At 42.2% G+C, this 20,444-nt stretch overlaps 1 protein-coding gene across 1 annotated transcript; it reads left to right on the plus strand.

Moving 5' to 3' along the window:
- The first annotated feature begins 5,595 nt into the window (after positions 1-5,595).
- On the plus strand, positions 5,596-19,693 carry FCF1 (FCF1 rRNA-processing protein). The gene is made up of 8 exons (XM_015420632.1): positions 5,596-5,668; positions 8,791-8,858; positions 10,295-10,366; positions 12,433-12,581; positions 16,282-16,354; positions 16,601-16,688; positions 17,052-17,146; positions 19,370-19,693. The coding sequence occupies exons 1-8, from the start codon at positions 5,666-5,668 to the stop codon at positions 19,416-19,418; spliced, it is 597 nt and encodes a 198-aa protein (XP_015276118.1). The 5' UTR covers positions 5,596-5,665; the 3' UTR covers positions 19,419-19,693.
- Positions 19,694-20,444: the final 751 nt, after the last annotated feature.

Consider the following 20,444-nt stretch of genomic DNA (forward strand, 5'->3'; position numbering starts at 1 on the left):
TTGGAAAATTAATGGGACTGCAGACTCAAACAACAACTTGTGATACAAATTTGGAACAGATTCTACAAATCTTTCTTAATAAATATTACTAAGGAGCAACTTATAAATGTGCAATGGTGTAAGATGCTGGACAGAGGAATGATGGAAACTACATCCTCACCCCTTTGCACATGCCTCAACTGGCTTTCATGGAAAACACTCAGAAGGCTACTGATGTTCCCAAACGGGCTAGGAACTCTTCCAAGATGGATGGAGTGGTGATGGTACATCTAGACCTCAAGCCTAACTGGGATGGAGTATACACAATTTTCGCTCAACTCCCTATAGTCAGTACAAAAAAATAAAATCCTTTTTCTCTGTCTGGAACTGGATCCATCACTGATACCGTACTAGGTGGAGATAAGGAGGATTTTCACTGAGGAAAGAAACAGTGGCAGACTACTCCATCCAAAACTAACCTTCCCGATTTTTCTCTTCACCCTTTCCAATTGTTCTTTAGTTAATATATGCATGCCAGTCTCAGCTACAAGTTTGGTTTCAGAGTACTGGAGTGTAGAAGTACAGGGATCAATTCCTTACAGGTTTTAACCAGGCTTCAAAATTCCCTACCATCCATATATATTCTATCCGTTAGTAGGCAACCCTCCCACAGCATACAAAATTACCCATATATTGGGGTGTTCAGAAACAGGATATGGATGATGAAATGCCTAAACTTGTGCTGCTCAAACTTTCAGTAAATGATTGCAATAATTACAAAAATAGCAAACTACTTAAGTGTAATTTTGCAGTGCAGGTTAAAGCCAACTTAAGTGTTATAACCAAAGTGTAATTTTGCAGTGCAGGTTAAAGCCAGGGACAAAGAACCAAAGTATATTGCCCCACTGGAATGCATCTTATATCTTTACAAGTGGGGGACCCGCGATACTCGTCCCACTGGAATGCATCTTATATCTTTATGAAGGTGCTTACGAGCCTTGAGATGCTTATAAATGCTACTCAACAATTCTGAAGTTTTACTTTCTAAGGAGCTTTCAAACAATCAAATACAAACACAGAACTACCCTAGTCATCCAACTTAACTCCTGTGAGAGACAAAAGGGATCTCTTATCTACCAGCTGGCCTACCATTAGCATCTTCCATAAATGACAGAGATATCTTCTGATTAAATTTTGTACCTGAAAGAAACCTGACATCCTTCCTACTATCTGTGACTATTCTTCAGTGCACTATTTCAAAATTCTCCTTGCCTGAAAGCATGTCTCACTCTGTAAGTAAATTTAACTCTGATTTCATTTGCTTTATGTGAAATGACAGGCAAGATGACAGACTAGACAGACAGAAAACAGCAGAAGAGTTATCACATTCAAAGCTTGCTCCTTTGTGCCACATAACCTGAGACCAGACAGCAAACATATTTAGGGCACAGAGGATCAAGCTATTTTGCATATTTAGCTACTTCCAAACATACAATGCAATTCATTATCAGATTAGAGAGGGAATTTGGCATTAAATTGATTACAATAACACAGAAACTAAGGGTGAAACACTACATTACATGTAAATTCTTGTTTTAAAAAAACATGGAAAAATAAACTAACAGGTTACATACTTTGGGGCTGGAATTTAAATGGGAAAATTTATAGGAGCAACTATTTAACTCTTTGCCCTTGCACACTTTTTCTGCTGAAAATTTCCACCACCCCCAAGCTGAATTCAGGCCTGCCTGGGAAATCTTATGGATTATTCTGCCCTAATAAAAAAATCAAGAAGTGCTGGCTGAAAAAGCTTATGCTCTAAGGAAAAGAGACACTGTAACCCTCTGTTTCTGACTCCAAGACACATTTGATTTATAACTCGTGCTTTCTTCAGAATAATTTGGAGATCCTTCTGATGCCCTAAATAGAGCATGATCTGATTTACCATGTTTATTCTGGTTTATGTTTAATAGACAAAGTTTCAAAACTATTTCATACTAGTTTTATGTTTTCATAGCATCAAATGCTTGACCTGAAGTATTTGAACAGAAAAAAACAAAATCAAACATGGTTTAAATGTTATATTCAAGCAAATTCAAATGTTTGTGGAAATTATTTTATTGGGCTAATACTTACGAACAGCTAATGGCAATATCACATTTAGTGTCCTTGTATCTTTAAAAGTAAGAAAAAAACTGAAGGCATTGAAAACTGTTGACATACTAATCTCAGCACACCCAAAGAACTGTGCATGATATGCTCTGGACATGACTGGTCACCCATCTGCTTCAACAAAATGGAATTTTCTTCCATGGAGGTCACAGGAACACTTCAGTTTCACTGTCACCTTCTGCACTATCTCTTGCATTAGAAGAAGAGACTGGATTTATACTCCACCCTTCACTACCCGGAGAAGTCTCAGAGCGGCTTACAATCTCCTTTCCCTTCCCTTCCCCTCCCCACAACAGACACCCTATGAGGTAGGTGGGGCTGAGATAGCTCTTGTTAGTTAATTGTTAGTTCCATACCAGATTTACTTTAACTATATTTCAAACTTCCCCAGCTCAGGAAAAGAAATAAGATATTGTATTTATTTTAAGTGAAACAAAAAACAGACAGTTTTGGTTTTGCTCTCATTTGTAGTCAGAGATGAAATAAGAATTTTACTTCTGGTTCTGACTTAAAGCCAGATGAATTCATAACTTGAGTTTTAATTTTTTTTTATTGTATGTCCTTGTGGTTTTATTCCCACCCCATTTTCAAAACAACAACACACATGCACTTGCTCATGCAATTCCTAAGGATAATCATGATAAAAACATGCATTACAGCTTTAAAACTACCAAGCTTGTCTAATATTGTGTTAGCAACAGCATCTATTCAGTGTTATCATTGTAACCACACACTTGCAGAGAGAGATGGGTGAAAAGGCTCTATATAGTGATTAATTTTACTACACAAAGCATCTTTAGAAATGGAAAATTTTCTGCTGATAAATTAAGCAGTGGAAAATTTCTGCCCCGTGTCTGTGCTTAACTCCAAGCTAAACTCTAGGAAGATATGAATGGGCAAGTAGCATTGGACAGATGCAACACTCAAAGTGCTAGCAGGGGCAGGACTGTTGTGCAAGCAACTCCAAAAGCCAGTTCTTTGACAGACATATTATCATCGTAGACAGTCATATTATCAGATGCTAGAGGTTGTGCAGGGACATCCTTCCTGATCTTCTTGCACCTCTGACTGCCATACAGATAAGTGAACATACTTTTACTTCTAGAGTTAACTGCAATCCAACTTCAAGCAATTTTATGTCCACACTTTGTGGATACATTAAGGGTAGCATGTTCAAACTGCTGTTGATGCAGAAACAGAGACACTGGAATGCAAGTAGAATTGAAGCCCGCCATTCCAATAGGACTTCTCCAAGGTGTCAGGTGGTGCTTCTTCCATATTTCCTACTGTCTGGTAATCACTGACAGAAATACAATTATGGTAGCCTGCAGTAACACCAACTTTTATCCTTCCCCCCAAACTGCAGAAACTATATTTCCATTGTGCTTTAATGTCAACTAGGAACCAAGCTAAGGAATAGTGATTAACAGCAATTCACCAACAGCTGTGTAAAAAAAGCTTTATTGGCACACTGAACAGTTTGCTGCTGCTTATGTAGTTAGAACACAGACTACAAACAAAGCAGAAATATCTTTCAGCAGGCTTAGCCAGCAAATGCGAAAGAACATGAGTGTGCATTAAATGTAAATTCATAACCTACAGCTGACACGATGTTACACAACTGAGTCAATACAAGTGGCAAAGGCCAGGTCCCTGTGTCACATCAACTGTCATCGTGACAATGAACAATCCTTAAAAGAAACCCCAAAACCTATCATTCAGGCAGTCCAGTAGCACCTTAAAGATTAACAAAATTTATTCCACCTTGTCCATGATACAATGAATGTGCACACATCTGCCTCATAATATATGCTTAGTAATTAGCTTTCTGCTGTGCTGGCACATGGTAAAATTGCTCATATATATGAGCAACCAGACTAAATACAATTGGGGCTCTGCTGGTCTTGCTAAAACGAGACCAAGACCCTCAAGCTGCCAGTGGTAGTTAACACACAGGATTGCTCCTCACAAGTTAATTTTAAAAAGAACAGAAGAATTTTCACTAATCTGCTTTCACAGTAGTCACTGTAGGGCAAGAATAGGAAAAACTAATATAACACGCTTACAAGTCCAGAAACAGTTTTAACCCACATACTGGAATTGGCAATGTATGTTTTTAGAGAGTTTTGTAAGATTTCACTGCTTAGAGACGATTTTTACAAATGAGTGGCTCTGTTGTAGTCTCAGCCCATAGTTCAAGACAACCCTGTATATAAGAATATCTGCAAATAAGAACCATGTAACCTATCTCTCCCTGCAACTTATATGCGAGCCTTACCATCAGATGCCCTTTATACAAAAGAAGAGAAATATAGCACAAATTTCACAACAATGGATTTCATACCATTTCATACCAAAGTATTTCATACCATGATCTAAAACATTCCACTGTGTATTTCAAACAACTCCAAATTACTTAATGGTGAGGGGGAGACACTGCAAAGGTGCCTGGGCCAGACTGTTCATACCCAACAACAAAAAGACATCACTAGCTTATTATACTGGGCAAATCTGACAACATCTCAAGCAACAGAAAGCTCATATCAAAAACAAAGTATGTAAAGCAAGGTGGGGAAAAGATTTTCCCCCAAGTTGGATTCTTCTAGAACAACACTCTATTCAGGACTGAGCACTACCAGAGCAATGAAAAACAATGAAGTGCCTCACTGCAGCAGAACATGCAGGACACAGACAATGCAGAAGCGACCGCAGGAAGGCTTACAAGAACAGGGTCAACAAAGATTCCCGTGTGAAAAAGATCATTCACTCCTGGGGGGGGGGGCAACATTTCGTCACATTCAAAACACTGCAACTGCCAACTTGACTTTCAGGACTGATTTAAGCGGCGGGAGACGGACGAGACACTCCCCCCCACCTGCCTGTTAACATATACAGAGCCATGGAGCGACGAGGAACAGGCACCAATGAAGAGAAGCCCTTCTTGTTACCCTCCCCGCCATTCTCCTTCGCCTGCCAGTTGTCCAGTGGAGGGGGGTGTGGCGGAAAAAAAAGGAAGCAGCCCACAAATCAAGGGGCTTCTGCAGCCTACATAATCCCCCCCCCGGGGGGAGGAACAAACTTCACCTTGCTCTGCCAGTTAGCAGGATGGAAACACTGGGAGGAAACCCACCAGGAGGCCTCACTCTGCTGCTGGGGGCTAAGACCACCCAGCCCCACAGAACTCGGACGCGTCCCTTTCGTCAAGGCGGCGGAAGGAAAGAGGGAATGCCCAAGGGCGCCGCCCCCATTCCCAGCGGCAGGCGTCTCTTTGCCCCGACTCCAAGCTGGGCCCCCCCTTCTCTTCTCTCTGGAAGCGAAGACAAGGCAGCAGCGACGGGGCTAATAGCTCTCTAACGGTCTCGCGGCTCGCGCACTGTCCAGGTCCCAGACTCCAGCCACTCTCCTTCCCTCCCCGGTAGCCGGAAGTGACGTGTGAACGAGCGTACCGGAAGCAGCCCAACAAAAAGTGAGAAGGTACGGTGGAGGCTCGTGCGAAAGCTGAAGAGGCTACAAGATGGTGAGTAGCGAGTTTGTCGTGGGGCGGTGGCCGATCCTGCTTATGCAGGCGATAGAGGTTCTTCCCAAATATATGCGTGTGGAGAAATACAGAGCGTAATTCTCCGTGGAGTAGTTGCAGTCTTTAATGGCCGGGGTTTTATTTTGTGTGTTTCTGGAATGTCTTGTTAAATTTTTGACAATGCTGTGCGGTTTTATGATGATTGCCTTGATGAGAGACGGGGGGAGCAGGTTTTCTGGACTGGCGGCATCTGCATTTTTGAAATAAATAAGCCCATTGACGGGAGTCGCTCTGTAAAGGATTGATCTGAGCAACATCGCGGCCCTGGTGAATCAGACCAACAGTTGTGTAGTTCAGCATCTTGTTTTTGCGTGCTCCGAGATTGCCAATAAACAGAGTTAAAGAGGCCCAAACCTCACCCTGTTGTAGTCTCAGTTCTCCTGGTTCCTGGCATTCAAAGATATGTTGTCTTGAACACGGAGGTTCCATTCGTCTATAATGGCTAGTAGCCATTTATGGGCCTGTAACAATCCACCCCCGTACCCAAGAGGTAATGGGGGATTAGCCAAATTGCTCCCTATTTCCTTATAACTCTGTCTCGCTGCTTGCACAGTGTCCAGACTCCAGTGTGGGTTCTAATCTGGGAGAGTTCTCTTAGAGCTGTTCTCTCTCAAGCAGTCCTCGAAAGAGCTCTCTCAGCCCCATCTACCTCACAGGATGTCTCTTGTGGGGAAGGGAAGGGAAAGGAGATTTTAAACCACTCTGAGATTCCTTTGGGTAGTGAAGGGTGGGATATAAATCCAATATCTTCTTTTGCTTTTCTTCTATCATATGGGGTAGTTCCTTTGCCACTGCTTAAGCCTGTCTACCTTTCCTTGGTTATCAGTGGTTTGAAGCACTGACAGTGGTGTCCTACCTGTACATGCCCTTGCCATTGTGGACTGCCCTTCCCCATGCCCTACTAACCCATTAGCCTGGTCAGGTGTTTAGTCTATGTGTGTTTGAATGGGCAGGTGCTTGGATTAGAGCTCCTAGTCACAGTCCGAGATCTTTAGAAAGAAAAAAGGTCTTCATTTGCTAACATACACCTCTAGTTTATAGAGCGCAAGAGGATAGGAAGCTAGTGTCAGAACATTAGCAGGAATGTTACAGAAGTTAACATACAAGAAACAAAACTAAGGGCCAACTAAGTTGTACAAGTCACTGGGTTTACCTTGACATTCCTTTCTGTGGGGTGGACACCAACTAAGCTGGAACTTTGAAACATAGAGGCTGGCTGATGCAAAATTCACTCCAGTTCTCCTTAGTCCTTGGCTTGTGTGCCTCCGCAACATGTGCTAAACATTATAACCATTTCTTACTAGCTTTGAACTCTTCTGAAATTGGGTTTGAGTTCCCATGTGTGCTGCCTTGCACCTTTACCCAACCATAATAAAGTGCAAAGTCATCAACTTTTTATTACCCTAACTCAGGATATTCTGTCTTGCTCTTTTCTGGCAGGCAGGCAAATTGTTATCTCTATCCTGCCCATTTGTTTCCATAAAGGGTAACCATCTCCTTTCAGCCTGAAATCTGAGGAGGTTATGGCTCTGTTCCCAGGGTGACTTATCTGTAGGCTAGTGTCTCTTATGTTCTTGTCACAACAGGGACTATCTTCCACAAACTGGGTACGGTGGCCAACTTTGTAAGGCTTGCTGTTCTGGGCTGGTTACAAATTATTGGGCAGTCAGGTTGTGGTCTAACAATGAGAGGAAGGAAAAGGGAGAATAATGAGGCACTTATTTGCCTCATTTCAGTCAGTATAAGCAATTTTGCCCTCCTTCCCCTTTATGTACTTTATTATGTTATTTATAGTCTGCCTTTCTCACAGGCACTCCTGGCCGATTACACAAAATGAATCAGTACAGTTAAGAAAATGTGACATTCAGTAACCAATGTATTAGGATTTTAGCAGTCTGGAACTACTAGAAAGAACTGAAGCATAGCATAAGTATTAAGCGATAGAAAAATTACATAATAGCAACCTACTGACAATAAGTGATACAAAGCAGTATAGACCACATTCTCTCATCATTTATCCAAGAAAGTTTGTGAACCATTTTGTACCGTTTCACTCTGTTTCACTGTATCTGAAGATGTAAGCTTGCACACAAAAGCTTATACCTTGAATAAAACTGTTGGTCTTAAAGGTGCCACTGGACTCAGACTTTGTTCTACTGCTTCAGACCAACATGGCTACCAACCTGGATCCATTTTGCATGGCGTAACCCCATTAACTGTGCAGAAAAGTCCTCTTGAATAATTCAGTTTTGTACAGTTTGCAGAAAGCCAACTATCATATTTGAAATCTACTACATAAGAAGCTGTCAAGGGAAACAAGTCTTGCCCACTGACTTCATATTCTTGGGTGGTTCAGCTGACAGGTAGAGAAGTCAGTTCCTAGGGCAAGGTATTAATGAGCCCTTGCAGCATTAGAAGGAAGCAATTCTGTTCACATATGGTGGTAATCTTGTGGTTGTGATGTGCTGGAACAGAGTCATAGTCAGTGTGATGTTGAACATTTGGGCTTGGAGTGGGAAATCCCCACTCAATCCAAAACTCAGTGAGCAATATTGGGACAATCACTATTTAATTCTAACCTGCCTCATGGGACTGTTATAAGGATTAAAATGGTGGAGGGGAGAACCATGTATTTCATCCTGAACTTTTAACAAGAAAGGGCATAAGAGACTGACTTGGTAGTGGAATGGCTTACACTACAGCCTAATTTGAGTGAAAATTTGTTGAAGCTTCAGTCCAGTTATTTGTTTTAATTACTAGGGACATGATAACAGTGAACAGCATAACAAAGTTTGAATTCAGTGGCATCTTTAAGACCAACAAAGCTTTATTCAAGGCATGAGCTTTCGTGTGTACACACACTTCATCAGATACTATGAAATGGCAATTACTAGTCATTACATCATGTGTGGAGTGTTTTTCTGTCGTTGGTGAGTAACCATAAATAACATGCCTGATCTACAAGTAGGCTTGAGTTTTTTAAGTCTTTCATAGTAGAAATCAAGCAGTACCCCATGGTATTTCTACAGAATAATTACCTATTATTAATGTATCCTTTTCAGGGGAAACAGAAGAAAGCAAGAAAATATGCTACTATGAAACGCATGATCAGCCTCCGTGACCAGCGCCTGTGAGTATCTTGAAGTTATTGAGTGGTGACTGACAGCTGCTGAGTTTTGAGATAAGACTACTGTCTTTAATGGATATTCCTTTTATTAATTGACCACTTTTTATGGATTAAGAAATCTCACCAAATTAATTGGGTAGCAGTTTTTAAATGTTCTGAACTGTGTTTAATACAGAACTGCTGGGGGTAGTTGCCTATTTAAAAAAATCCCACTGAATTTTTTTCCCACATACTCAAGGTGGGTTTCACAATTAAAAACAATGCAATCAGAGCAGTATGGGATTGCAGAATTAGAACAGTAAATTAAACAGTATACGACATACAATAAAATAGTATAATACATACAACAGACAATGAACCGAAACTGGATTACAGAATTGGAGAGACAGTGTTAACAGCATAGTGTATGCAACAGACAGAGCGATTAGAACCACCTAAAATTTCAGTGACATTAATAAAAATGTCCTGAACAATTTTGCATCAAACAGTCTGAGGAACAATATAAGTGTTGGCACCTTCCTGACCATATCAGAAAGGGCATTCTGTCAGGTGCGAACCATAACAGAGGATACTTGGGTACTAACTATTGATTCTACCTGTTTGCAGCGTGGTATGTTCAGAATGTCAAGTATTCATTACCTGGAAGTACTAGCTTGTGCTATTACATTGTGTCATTAACATATGACATATCACACACTCAAAAATAATTTACTTCTGTTAAGAATTAAGGTATAATGTTGGGGTCACTTTAAAAGACCCAACACAATGAAAGTTAAGCATGCCCTGCCATGAATGAAAATCAGGATATCTTTAAATTTGCAATATGAAATTTGGCATCCCACAAGTCTGTAGAAAGAAATGAACTCTTCTAGAAACCTATCAAACAACCACTTGGAAGCGAGAAGAGTGAAAAAACATAGGTACTTATCAACTTAAATGTGTGCTGTTAATATTTTATGGAGGGGTAAATGGAAATGTATTCTGACCTGGATAGCCCAGACTAGCCCAGTCTCATCAGATCTCAGAAGCTAAACAGGGTCGACCTTGGTTAATACTTGGATGAGAGACCACCAATGAATACCAGGGTCATGACACAGCGGAACGCAATAGCAGACCACTTCTGAATGTCTCTTGCATTGAAAACCACACAAGGTCACCATGAGCCAGCTGTGACTGGATAACAACAACAACAAAAAGGAAGTGTACTTTTCTGTTTTCATGTCTACATTTACTGGTTTGTTCGACTGAATTTAGGGATTTCTGTTTGTTTTATTACTTTGTGTCAAAATGCCACCTGTGGTTCAGCTGCCACTGAAGCAACAGGTAAGCTGCAGACCTCCCTGAGGTGAAGGCCTGTTACCAAAGATGGAAGTAAATGTTGCTCTTTTGGTTGATGATAATTGGTAATGTGCTTTTCTGAAACCTTTTGTTGTTCCCAGCAAGGAGCAAGACCGAGCAAAAGCCAAGAAGAAAAAGAAGGATGATCCAAGTGCTATCAAAGAGAGAGAGGTGTAAGTACCAAAGGATTTCTTGCTTTCTGTGTAGTGCTCACCAGATGCATTGTGGGAAATTACAAGAACCAGAGTCCTTGAGTATGGACTTTTTTGCAAGGGAAACAAGTGTTGTTAGACTTCCTAGATGTGGTGCTTCCCTGCCCCTCTCAGGAAGTAGAATGTTAGGGACTGGTTCTGGACTTAGTAAACCATTACTTAGGCAGTAGGATTGTCTGTGAACATTAGTAAGCATGCAGGAAGTAGGGCATGTAGCACTTTTGACCTTGCTCTTGATGCCTTTCAGTTTTTCACCACAGATGGTTTCTTCAAGGCAGCAGCTTCTTAATAATGGCTCTGCGGTCTAGGAAGTGGAGAAGAATGGGTGGAAAAGTCTGTCCTAGATGTCATGTACAGTCTTATAGCAAGCACTGCCACTTTTGTGGTCTACACTTTCATTATTTTGAGCCAAGGGAGGAACTTTGGACATGGCTTCAGTCTTTTAATCAAGAAGGACTTTTGAAGAGTTCTTAAAGTTGAGAAAAAGACTGCCTCTTTGGCTGTTTCCACATGGGTTATTTGTCCTGAGTTCGATGTTGTTGGGAAATGTCTCCACACACACCCCTTTCCTTCAGCATGCATTTATATACATCCTGAAGTTTCCCCACCTTTTATCTGATGTTTTCCAAACCTGCTTTGTTGCAAAGTTTTGGGGAAGGTTGCAGCAAAGCCTGTCTGGCTTCCATATTGGTGGGGAAGTTTGGATTTTTCCAGTCCCGGTTGGCCTCTCCCCCTTCCCCCCCCTCCCAGCCACTGTGAGACACAGAGTAGCTAGATTTTCCACACCTATAAAAGCATATAAAGGTTAAAATTAACTATGGCCCCGTTCACACGAAGTATTTGCTGCGCTGAAGGCACGATCGTCCCGCAGATTTTCCGGGTGCAATCACACCGGAACATCTGGGAGACGTAGCGCACCATTGGCTAACCCATGGCTTCTCACCAAAGATGCATAGTAAAAAAAACTACTACATACGAGGTACTAGTTTCCGGAAAACACGGGGCAAGGGCGGGCGTCTGATCGCGTTTCCACTTGAATCCCGTGGTATCCGGTGCCCGTCCATGTCCTGTCACAAACCGGATTTTTTTTTAAGTCTCCACAGGATGCGCACAAACAATCATGCGCATGCACAACTTTCAGTGAGAAAAAAAAATCCCGTTTGCCATGGAAACGGCGCCTAGCGATTGCTGGTGTGATCGTGCTGCATCGCTTCTTTGCCGCGCTGCAGGATAGCCGTGTGATCGGCACCTAACGGCCCAACTATGGGACTTCGACGGGACATGTGATCGGGCTGCTGCACGTTACTTTGCTCCGGGGCAAACAGCCACGCTTCCCCCCTGCATTTTCCGTCCCATTTGTCTGGGATCAAGAATCTGTATGTCATGCAAAGGTGCTGTGGCACTGGATAGGATCCCAGACCATGAGCAGTACACATAAGCCGGAGCAGACTGGCTCCAGCTGAGTTTGACAAGCCTCCTCAGGATGACTGGCTTGGAAACAGGACAGACCTGTGGGATGAGTGTGGCCAAGGACCCTTGCAGCAGGACAAGGGTGGCTGTGGCTGGTGGAGATGACAGAGTACCATTAGGACTGAGGTATAATTGGGGCGTAAGGACCAGAGGGCAGGCACCTGACAACAGTGGGTGGTTCCACTTATTGGGCTGTGCTCTTAAGGTAGTGATGAAACGGAGTTGGGGGTGATTGAAACCAGAGAAGGAGGAGCTACGGAAGTCTGGAGAACCTGGAGAGTGCTGCAAAGTACCCCAGGCTGTGGAGTGTAAAACTGGCATATGGTGAAGCCTTAATAGAACAGAGAGCACTCCCAAGAAGTGGAGTGTCTTCATTTGACCACCCATGGAGCTGAGACTCCGCTCCCCAAGCCTACTGCAGGCCTCAACCCTGCATGTGTCATAGCACGCTACCTCCACCCCAGTCACAGGTACTTTTAGGAGTTGCCTGACAATGTGTAGGTATTATGTTTTGTATTCCTGTATTGAAGTAACTTGTCTTGTATCTGTCTTTGCAGCCCTCAATATCCCTCCTGTTTGTTCTTCCAATATAACACACAACTAGGGCCTCCCTACTACATCCTGGTTGATACCAACTTTATCAATTTCTCCATTAAAGCCAAACTAGACCTGGTGCAGTCAATGATGGATTGCCTCTATGCCAAATGTAAGTTTCTGCACTTGTTCTAGGGTAGTGTTGCACTGTGAAGGAAGTGGATTTTTTTCTTAAGCCCCATTAAGGGACACACAGGCTGCGGTCACACAGACTAACTAATCCACTTTCAATGCAGTTTTCAACTGGATTTTGCCAGTTCACATAGTAAAATCCAGTTGGAAAGTGCACTGAAAGTGGATTGAAACTGGATTATTTTGTGTGTGTGACCGCAGCCACACTGGGCCGAATCCTTTGAATTGTGAGCAGAAGGTGCTTGCGTTGGTGGCTTTTTCTCTTCCTTTACCTTTCACCTAGCACCTAAATTCTGCCCAGAAAACAATGTGTGAGTGGGAAGGACTTGTGGACAAAATCCATACGGCACTTAGGGCTTGTGAGGAGGGAAGAACTGAGCAAAATCACTAGACTTCCTCTTGGCCCAATTGATAGCCTCCTCTTCCACCAGTGGCAGGGATGAAGTGGGGATGCCTTTGCTCAGTTCCTCTTCCTTACTTCAGCCAGGAGGGGCCATGTCTTAGTGGTGGTAAGAGTATTTGCTGTGGATGTAAAAGGTCCCAAGTTCAGTCCCTGGCATCTCCAGTTAAAGGGATCAGGCAGTGGGTGGTGTGAAATATCTCTTCCTGAGACCCTGAACAGCTGCTGAGAGTCAGAGTAGACAATACTGACCTTGATAGACCAGTGATCTGATTCAGTATAAGACAGACTCATAAAGGGCTGCTAGCGGAAGAGAAGGTTCAATCTAATCTTTGATAGTTGTATAGTACCTAGATTTCTTACCATTAACATTATAATGAGATGGAAATAGAAAGACAAATTCACCAAATAATGTGTGCTATGCTTTACTAATGGTCCAGTGCTTTTGCAACCCAGCAGAGCCCTGGGTACATAGATCCCTGAGCAGGGGGTCAGATAAATAATGGACAGCACCCTTGTGGCTTGGGAAAGAAATGTGAAATCGCTTAAAAATAAGGAAAAAAAACAATAAAGGTGTTATGTTTTCCAGTGTAACAAATATTTATAATAAATCTAACACTTTACAACTAAATGTAAAATTAAATCATAATGGCTTTGAACGTAGCAACATTTGAAACAATAGGATCTTCAGTACCCATCACGAAGAGCACTCAAAACAATGTCAGATTCTAGCAGACAATGCCCAATAACACAGGTGTGACAGACTGTACTTTAAAAGCACATAAGTGCTTTGTAAACATGTAATGGACTGTGAAGGGTTAATGCCTCACAGGACCAAAGAGCCTTGAGTGACAGGCTGCTCAAAAAGGAATTTGATTGCTGAGCATCAGTTGAGCAGAGAGATGTGGGAACTGACTGCTGAGGATACTTCAGTTTAGTACTGACTGAGAACAGGAGCAGTTTAGCTGTGACCTGTGAGAGCTTAGCCCTGACTGAGGAGTGTTTAGAACTGACTGAAGAAAGTTTAATACTGACTGAGGAGTGGGAAGGTTGGCAAGGAGGACTGAGTAGATCAGTGAACACCCTCATTTGGGCCAGAAAAAGGGATAGCTCTTCTAGTTAGAGAAGTGATTCCCTACCCAGTTGGAAAGGGAAATAGCTCAAAGAGTGGAGTGATTCCTGATGTGTTTAGAGAAGAAATTTGGGTACTTGGTAGTCTATCCCTGCCTTCTGAAATCTAAAGAGTCAAGAAAGTATACTGGAGTGTTTAGAAAACACTGAAACCAAAGGCTCTCATTTCAAAGATTCTTAGACTTTGTGTAAAACTTTAAACTCTCACATGCTAGAAACATATGAACTGGAGTTTGTAATTATAAGAAGTCACCTAGGAGTTATATTTGGTTCACCTCAGACATTTCTCCTGTGATTTCACCTGACCTTTTCCCCTCTACGTTGAATAAAATATCTTATTTTTGAACATTTTAAAGCCTCTCATGTGCCATTTGCAGAAGTTTAAGTTAAAAGAGTGATCTTGTCTCTTCCCTAAAGTTCTTGGGTTGAGGCTGCTATCACACACACTAAATAATCCACTTTTAATGCACTTTCCAACTGGATTTTGCTATCAGGGTTCTCAGTCAATCACACTCAACACCAGGTCTTCAGTAGATTCAGTTTGTTGAGAGGGAAAGTACTTGAGACACCATGACCTCTTGTGTCAGGAATGGCGGGAGAAGTGAGGGGCCCCTGGGATATACCGCCTTCAAAGGAGACCCCCTGATACTACACAGCCAAGAAGTGCCGCATGACGGAGTGGGCCCCCGCCTCTAGTTCCAGCTCCTGCCAACCTAGCAGTTCGAAAGCAAGAAATTGCAAGTAGATAAATAGGTACCACTTCGGTGGGAAGGTAACAGCGTTCCGTGCGCCTTTGTGTTTAGTCATGCCGGCCACATGACCACGGAAATGTCTTCGGACAGCGCTGTCTCTTCGGCTTTGAAACAGAGATGAGCACCGCAACCCTAGAGTCGGACTCGACTGGCTTTCGAGCAAGGGAACCTTTACCTTACCAAGCGCGGGCTAAAGCCCAGCCATTAGATTCCCAGTGGGAAGAGCAGGGAAGAAGCGCCCAGAGCTTCAAGGACACCTGTGAGATAAGCGCAGTAGAGGGAGGGAGAGAGGGAGGCGAGCAAGTACACCCATCTGCCTACACATTCCAAGCAATGGCAGTGTTAGCTGACATTTGCTAGTTCACACAGTAAAAATCCAGTTTGAAAGTGGATTATTTTGTGTGTGTGGGTGACTGCAGCCCGAGCCAGCATCAAAATACAATAAAGTGAAAGGGTGAGACAGCCATATATCTTCAGATAAGAAGAGTCTAGATAAAGGGGCTGCTCAGTCAGAAAGGAAGAAAAAAATTGAGGGAAAATCCGGCATCTGAGTGAAGGAACAGGGCTAGGTCATCATAACAGGGAAAACAGAAAGTCCAAAATGTTAACTTAAAGACATGCAGGGCTGCTTCTTCCCCATATGTTTTTCAATGATACTTGTTGCTCCTGCTGGTGCTCTGGATGCTTTCCCTGGCTTGCAAAGAAATTAGCAGTTTTCCTCAGTCAAGCTCTAGGTCTTCTCTCTCCTGCTGCAGGCCAGACTGACTTGTGGGGGTGGGGGGAAGAGTTTTTAAACCATAGCCTTAACCATAATTAAACAAATAGTTTGACAAACCCTTTTTTTATAACTCCTAAACGGGAAATTCTAGGATGCAATCACTCCCTGGTTGTGCCCATCACATACCTGCAAAGAAATCAGTTTTCCTCAGTCAAACTCTGGGTCTTCTCTCTCCTGCTGCAAGCCAGACTGACTTTGGGGGTGGGGCTTTTGCAGTTGGTAATATGTGAGCAACTTTTCCAACAGCTCATGCTCTGTGACCTTTTGCTCCCTAGGCCCTAAATTCTAAACTTTTTAGCAGAAATAAAATGTTAACATGACATGGGTTACACTTTCACTGAGGCAGTCTAGCTCAGTGGGGCTGATGGAGTGACGGGATGAGTGACTGTTCATCAACTTATCTAATAGTAAACTGGCTGGCCCGTTTGTGGATAACAAAAGCTTTACAGCAGGGCCCTCCACAGAAAAGATAGGAAGACGTTGCCCTGCCTGAGGTTTGTTGCATGCCCTGCTCTCCACTTGTAGGATTTAAAACCTAATATTTTAAGTAATGTCATTTGTATGGGATGGTTGCATGCTGCATGTTAGTGATATTATTTTATATATTCTGTTCCTGCAGGTATTCCCTGTATCACAGATTGTGTCATGGCTGAAATTGAGAAGTTGGGACAGAAATATCGTGTGGCCTTAAGGTGGGAGCACAGCAAATGAACTTTGTTCTGCATCACAATTGCCTGAAATATGTGTTAACCACTCCAATCTCTTATACTGGAGGAGAAAGAATTGGGATCAAACTACAGGGCCCCCGGTGGTTTGCAAATCTGGCGATTGCCAGAGTGAAAAACAGACAGAGATGTTTGTGTCTGTTAGCAATTTACTGTCTTCTGTGTATCAGTTGACTTATCTTTTTCCTAATTTTTGATTTTACGATTCTGCAGGATAGCCAAAGACCCACGATTTGAACGCCTGCCATGCACTCACAAAGGAACTTATGCAGATGACTGTTTGGTGCAAAGGGTGACTCAGGTAGGAATTTCTATGCCATATTTAGAGCTACTTAATTTCTGTCAGTACTAGTGACTTTCAAATAATCAGATTCAGTTCAGGCTCTGCCTTTCTTGGTTGTATTAATCTCTTTGTAAGCAGCCATCACTATTGCAAAGAATTGATTGTGGAAGGGGAGATGCATTTTCCTCTGCTAAAACAACCTTGAATATTTCAGATTCTGAGGCAGTAAGCATTAATAAGATGCTTGCAAAGAGGCCTGTTATTTCTGGAAATGTATATTGTCTAGCACTGTGTGGTCAAAGGAATAGAAAGATTGGATTTACTCTTTTATCAAAACATTACCAAGGTTGAATTAATGGCCTCCCCCCCCCCCCTTTGCAGCACAAGTGTTACATAGTGGCTACTGTAGACAGAGACCTCAAGCGGAGAATACGGAAAATCCCTGGAGTCCCTATCATGTATATATCCAATCACAGGTAGGTGAACTCTCAAATGGTTATCTAATATCAAAGCAAAATTGCCATTTTGTTTTGTGATGGCCTGCATTGTTTGTTGTTAGAGTACTGTTTTTATCTTTGTCAGCACATATATTTATGCACAGGGCCTATGTGTAAAGAAAAGGGTTTAATAATAAAATAAATATTTGCAACCATGGCATTTTGAAACTTAATGCTGGCATGAGCCATGAACACTGGCTGATCTGGGTTTGTGTACAGTTATCTATGTTTGACTGAACAATTTTGTACATGACTGTTTGCTTTTCTTTGACTGAATGAGATTTACCCGAAGCCTTATGGTAGATAATAAACAAATCTGTGTTTGTGGGTTAACTAATAACTGTAAGTTAAGAGGAGTGCCCATAGGGTATTTAATTGTAATTACAGTAATGTTTTCTGTCCTCACTCACTGATGAATTTTGATGTTTGTTAATTCCTTGGGGATACATATATATGTAAGTAGTGTCACTTTGCAAAGACAGCAAGGAGCCTTCAAGGCAAGTGAGAAGCAGAGGTGGTTTGTCATTGCCATCCCCTGCAGAGTCTTCCTTGGTGGTCTCCCATCCAATTACTGACTTTGCTTAGTTTCTGAGATATGAAAAGATTGGGCTATATGATGCTGTCTTTCCTCCTACTTGGGGAGAGGGACTTGACTATTTGTTACTGCTGTGCAGTATACACATTTAATAGCACTGTATAAATAATATATAACTTGTGTATCTTGCAACAATATATATTATATCCATCAATATATCTAATTCTCAATGTGGGCAAATCTGTGGATGCTGACTCTGGAGACTGGGGCCATGAACATACTGGAGAAATATTTCTATATATCTGGAAAAGTCCCAGGTTTTCAGAAAAATCTGAAATCTAAACAAACACAAAAGTTGTGGGGATTAAAAAATAATAATAAAAGCAGCACCTGTAGCTTTAAGAAAGTCCCTACCCCTAGTCTTTCAAGCTTGGGTTTCTGTCAGTAAAAGTCAAGGTGAGGGGACAGGGATTTTACAGGGCTATTTTTGGCTTTTGAGGGAGGAATCACCAGCCAGGCCCACCAGTACCACTCAGATGACTTGCTAGCATGTGACTTGCATGATTCACCCAGGACTAGCTGCATGCTACTGTTCAACAGCAGCCACTGTACAAAAGCCAGTGTGTGTATTAGAGTTTTAGACTAGGATCTGGAAGATCCAGGTTCGAATAAACACACTGCTGTGGAAGCTTATTGGGTGACCATGGGCCAGTTACACATTTTCAGCCTAACTTACCTCACAGGGTTATTGTGAGGATAAGATGGAGGAGTGGAGAATGGTGTAAGCTGCTTTGGTTCACCATTGTCGAAAAAGGTGGATTTTACAGTAAGTAGATAAATATAGATGAAGATGGGAAGTAGATCAAAGGTAGGTTGGTGGGTGGGAAGGAGAGAAGGAAGCAGGGAAAGTTCAGATATGAGGGCTGCCGATAGGAGAGAAAGAAGTAATAGAATGGTGAGAGGGACAGAGGAGAAAATGTGGTGCACCCCGCAAATCATTGCAGGTTCCCCATTATGCAGCTAGACCAGGCCTGCTGGCCAGCATTGCACAACTGGGTTATAGATTTCCCAAGTAGAGGCTGCTGGGGGAGGAAAGGATGGAAGGCTGAAGATTGGGGCAAATAAGGGCTGGCTGGTGGGCGAGAAGGAAGCAGGAAATGGAGGGCTTTCAAGGAAGGAAAAGAGGACACCGTAGGGGACAGGAAAATGAGATACACCCTGCACGTTCTCATACGTCCCTTCCCCTATTTACTGCTTACTCTCTCCTATTGGTGGTAGAAAGTGTCATCAAGTCACAGCTGACATGACCCATTAGGGTTTTTAAGGCCAGAGACATTCAGAGGTGGTTTGCCTGCCCTCTGCATCATGAGTCTAGTAATCCTTGCAGGCCTCCCATCCAAATACTAGCCAGGGCTGATCCTGCTTAGCTTCTGGGATCTGACAAAATCAGCCTAGCATGAGCTATCCAGATGAGGGCCTGTCTTCTATAAGTGTGCCTAAATACCTTTTGGCTCACTAGAACTTTGTGTGTGTGTGTTCTTCATCTTGTGCAGATCAAAAGACAGCATTGAGGCAACAAAGATCAGGAGGCCCCTCACTGTGTGTTCCCTGCCTTCCACAGAGGAATTGTGATGGACTGCTTAATAATACTTTTATTCTTATTCTAGGTATAACATTGAGAGGATGCCAGATGACTATGGAGCTCCTCGGTTTTAGCTGTGCATTGGAAAGAGTCCAAGAGAAGCCTGCTGTGTCACTCTCAAATTCCGGAACTGTTTGCCTTTTTTAAAAAGACACTTTTGTTACTGATTCATTTTCCATTATGCTGGGAGCCGAACTGATTTTATGTAGCTCTTCTGTTCTTCCAGAAAAAGTATGGTGGATCTGTGTTTTTGCTCCGTGTTTCAGAATAAATATATAATTGTTAAGAAGTGGACTGTTGAGAATTTCTCTATATATATTTATTTATCTGCTTCATTTATATCCCACTTTTCTCCCCAGTAGGGCCAAAACTGGCTTACATAATTCTTAGTTTTCATTTTATCCTCACAACAACCCTGTGAAGTAGGTTAGCTTGAGACTGTGCAACTGTCTCAAGGTCACCCAGCAAACCTTGATGGCAGAGAGTGATTTCAAACCTGAGTCTGCCAGATCCTAATCCAACACTTTTTTATTAACTTTTTAAAATTAATCTCAAAGTCAACAAGAATATAAGGCATTACAAATATAATTGTGATAGCAATATCAAATATGACAGAATACCAAGTGTAAGAGATACATATAAAACAGTCTAAACTAGATAGTAAAACTATAAGTCGTAGATATGGAGTACAAAGTTCTTGCACTAAACATTGCATGTACCAGCTGGTAGGCATATATGTATACAGCAAAAAAGAAAGAGTTAATGTCTCATATAATTATAGTAAAGATAAGGTGTGTAACATGACTAGACCACATGGGGATAGTAAGAGTTAGGAGACTATGTAAAGTATATTAGACTACTCAAAGAAAAAGTAATAAAAGATAAATTCAGTTGTGAGGAGGGAAGGGGAACCATTTTTTAGAGGAGCTGGAGCGTGTGGAGTAGGAATCTGCCTGTCTTAAATGGTCCCTAATTTGCAACATTATGAAGAGGTCCCAAACTTTGGAGTACCATTGGTCGACCACGGGAGCTAGATGTGACTTCCATTTCAAGGCAATAGATGTCCTTGCAGCAACTATAAAGCTTGATATTAAGTCACA

Source organism: Gekko japonicus, unplaced genomic scaffold (assembly GCF_001447785.1).
Source record: "Gekko japonicus isolate JY-2015 unplaced genomic scaffold, Gekko_japonicus_V1.1 scaffold1050, whole genome shotgun sequence".
Classification (NCBI taxonomy): Eukaryota; Metazoa; Chordata; class Lepidosauria; order Squamata; family Gekkonidae; genus Gekko; species Gekko japonicus.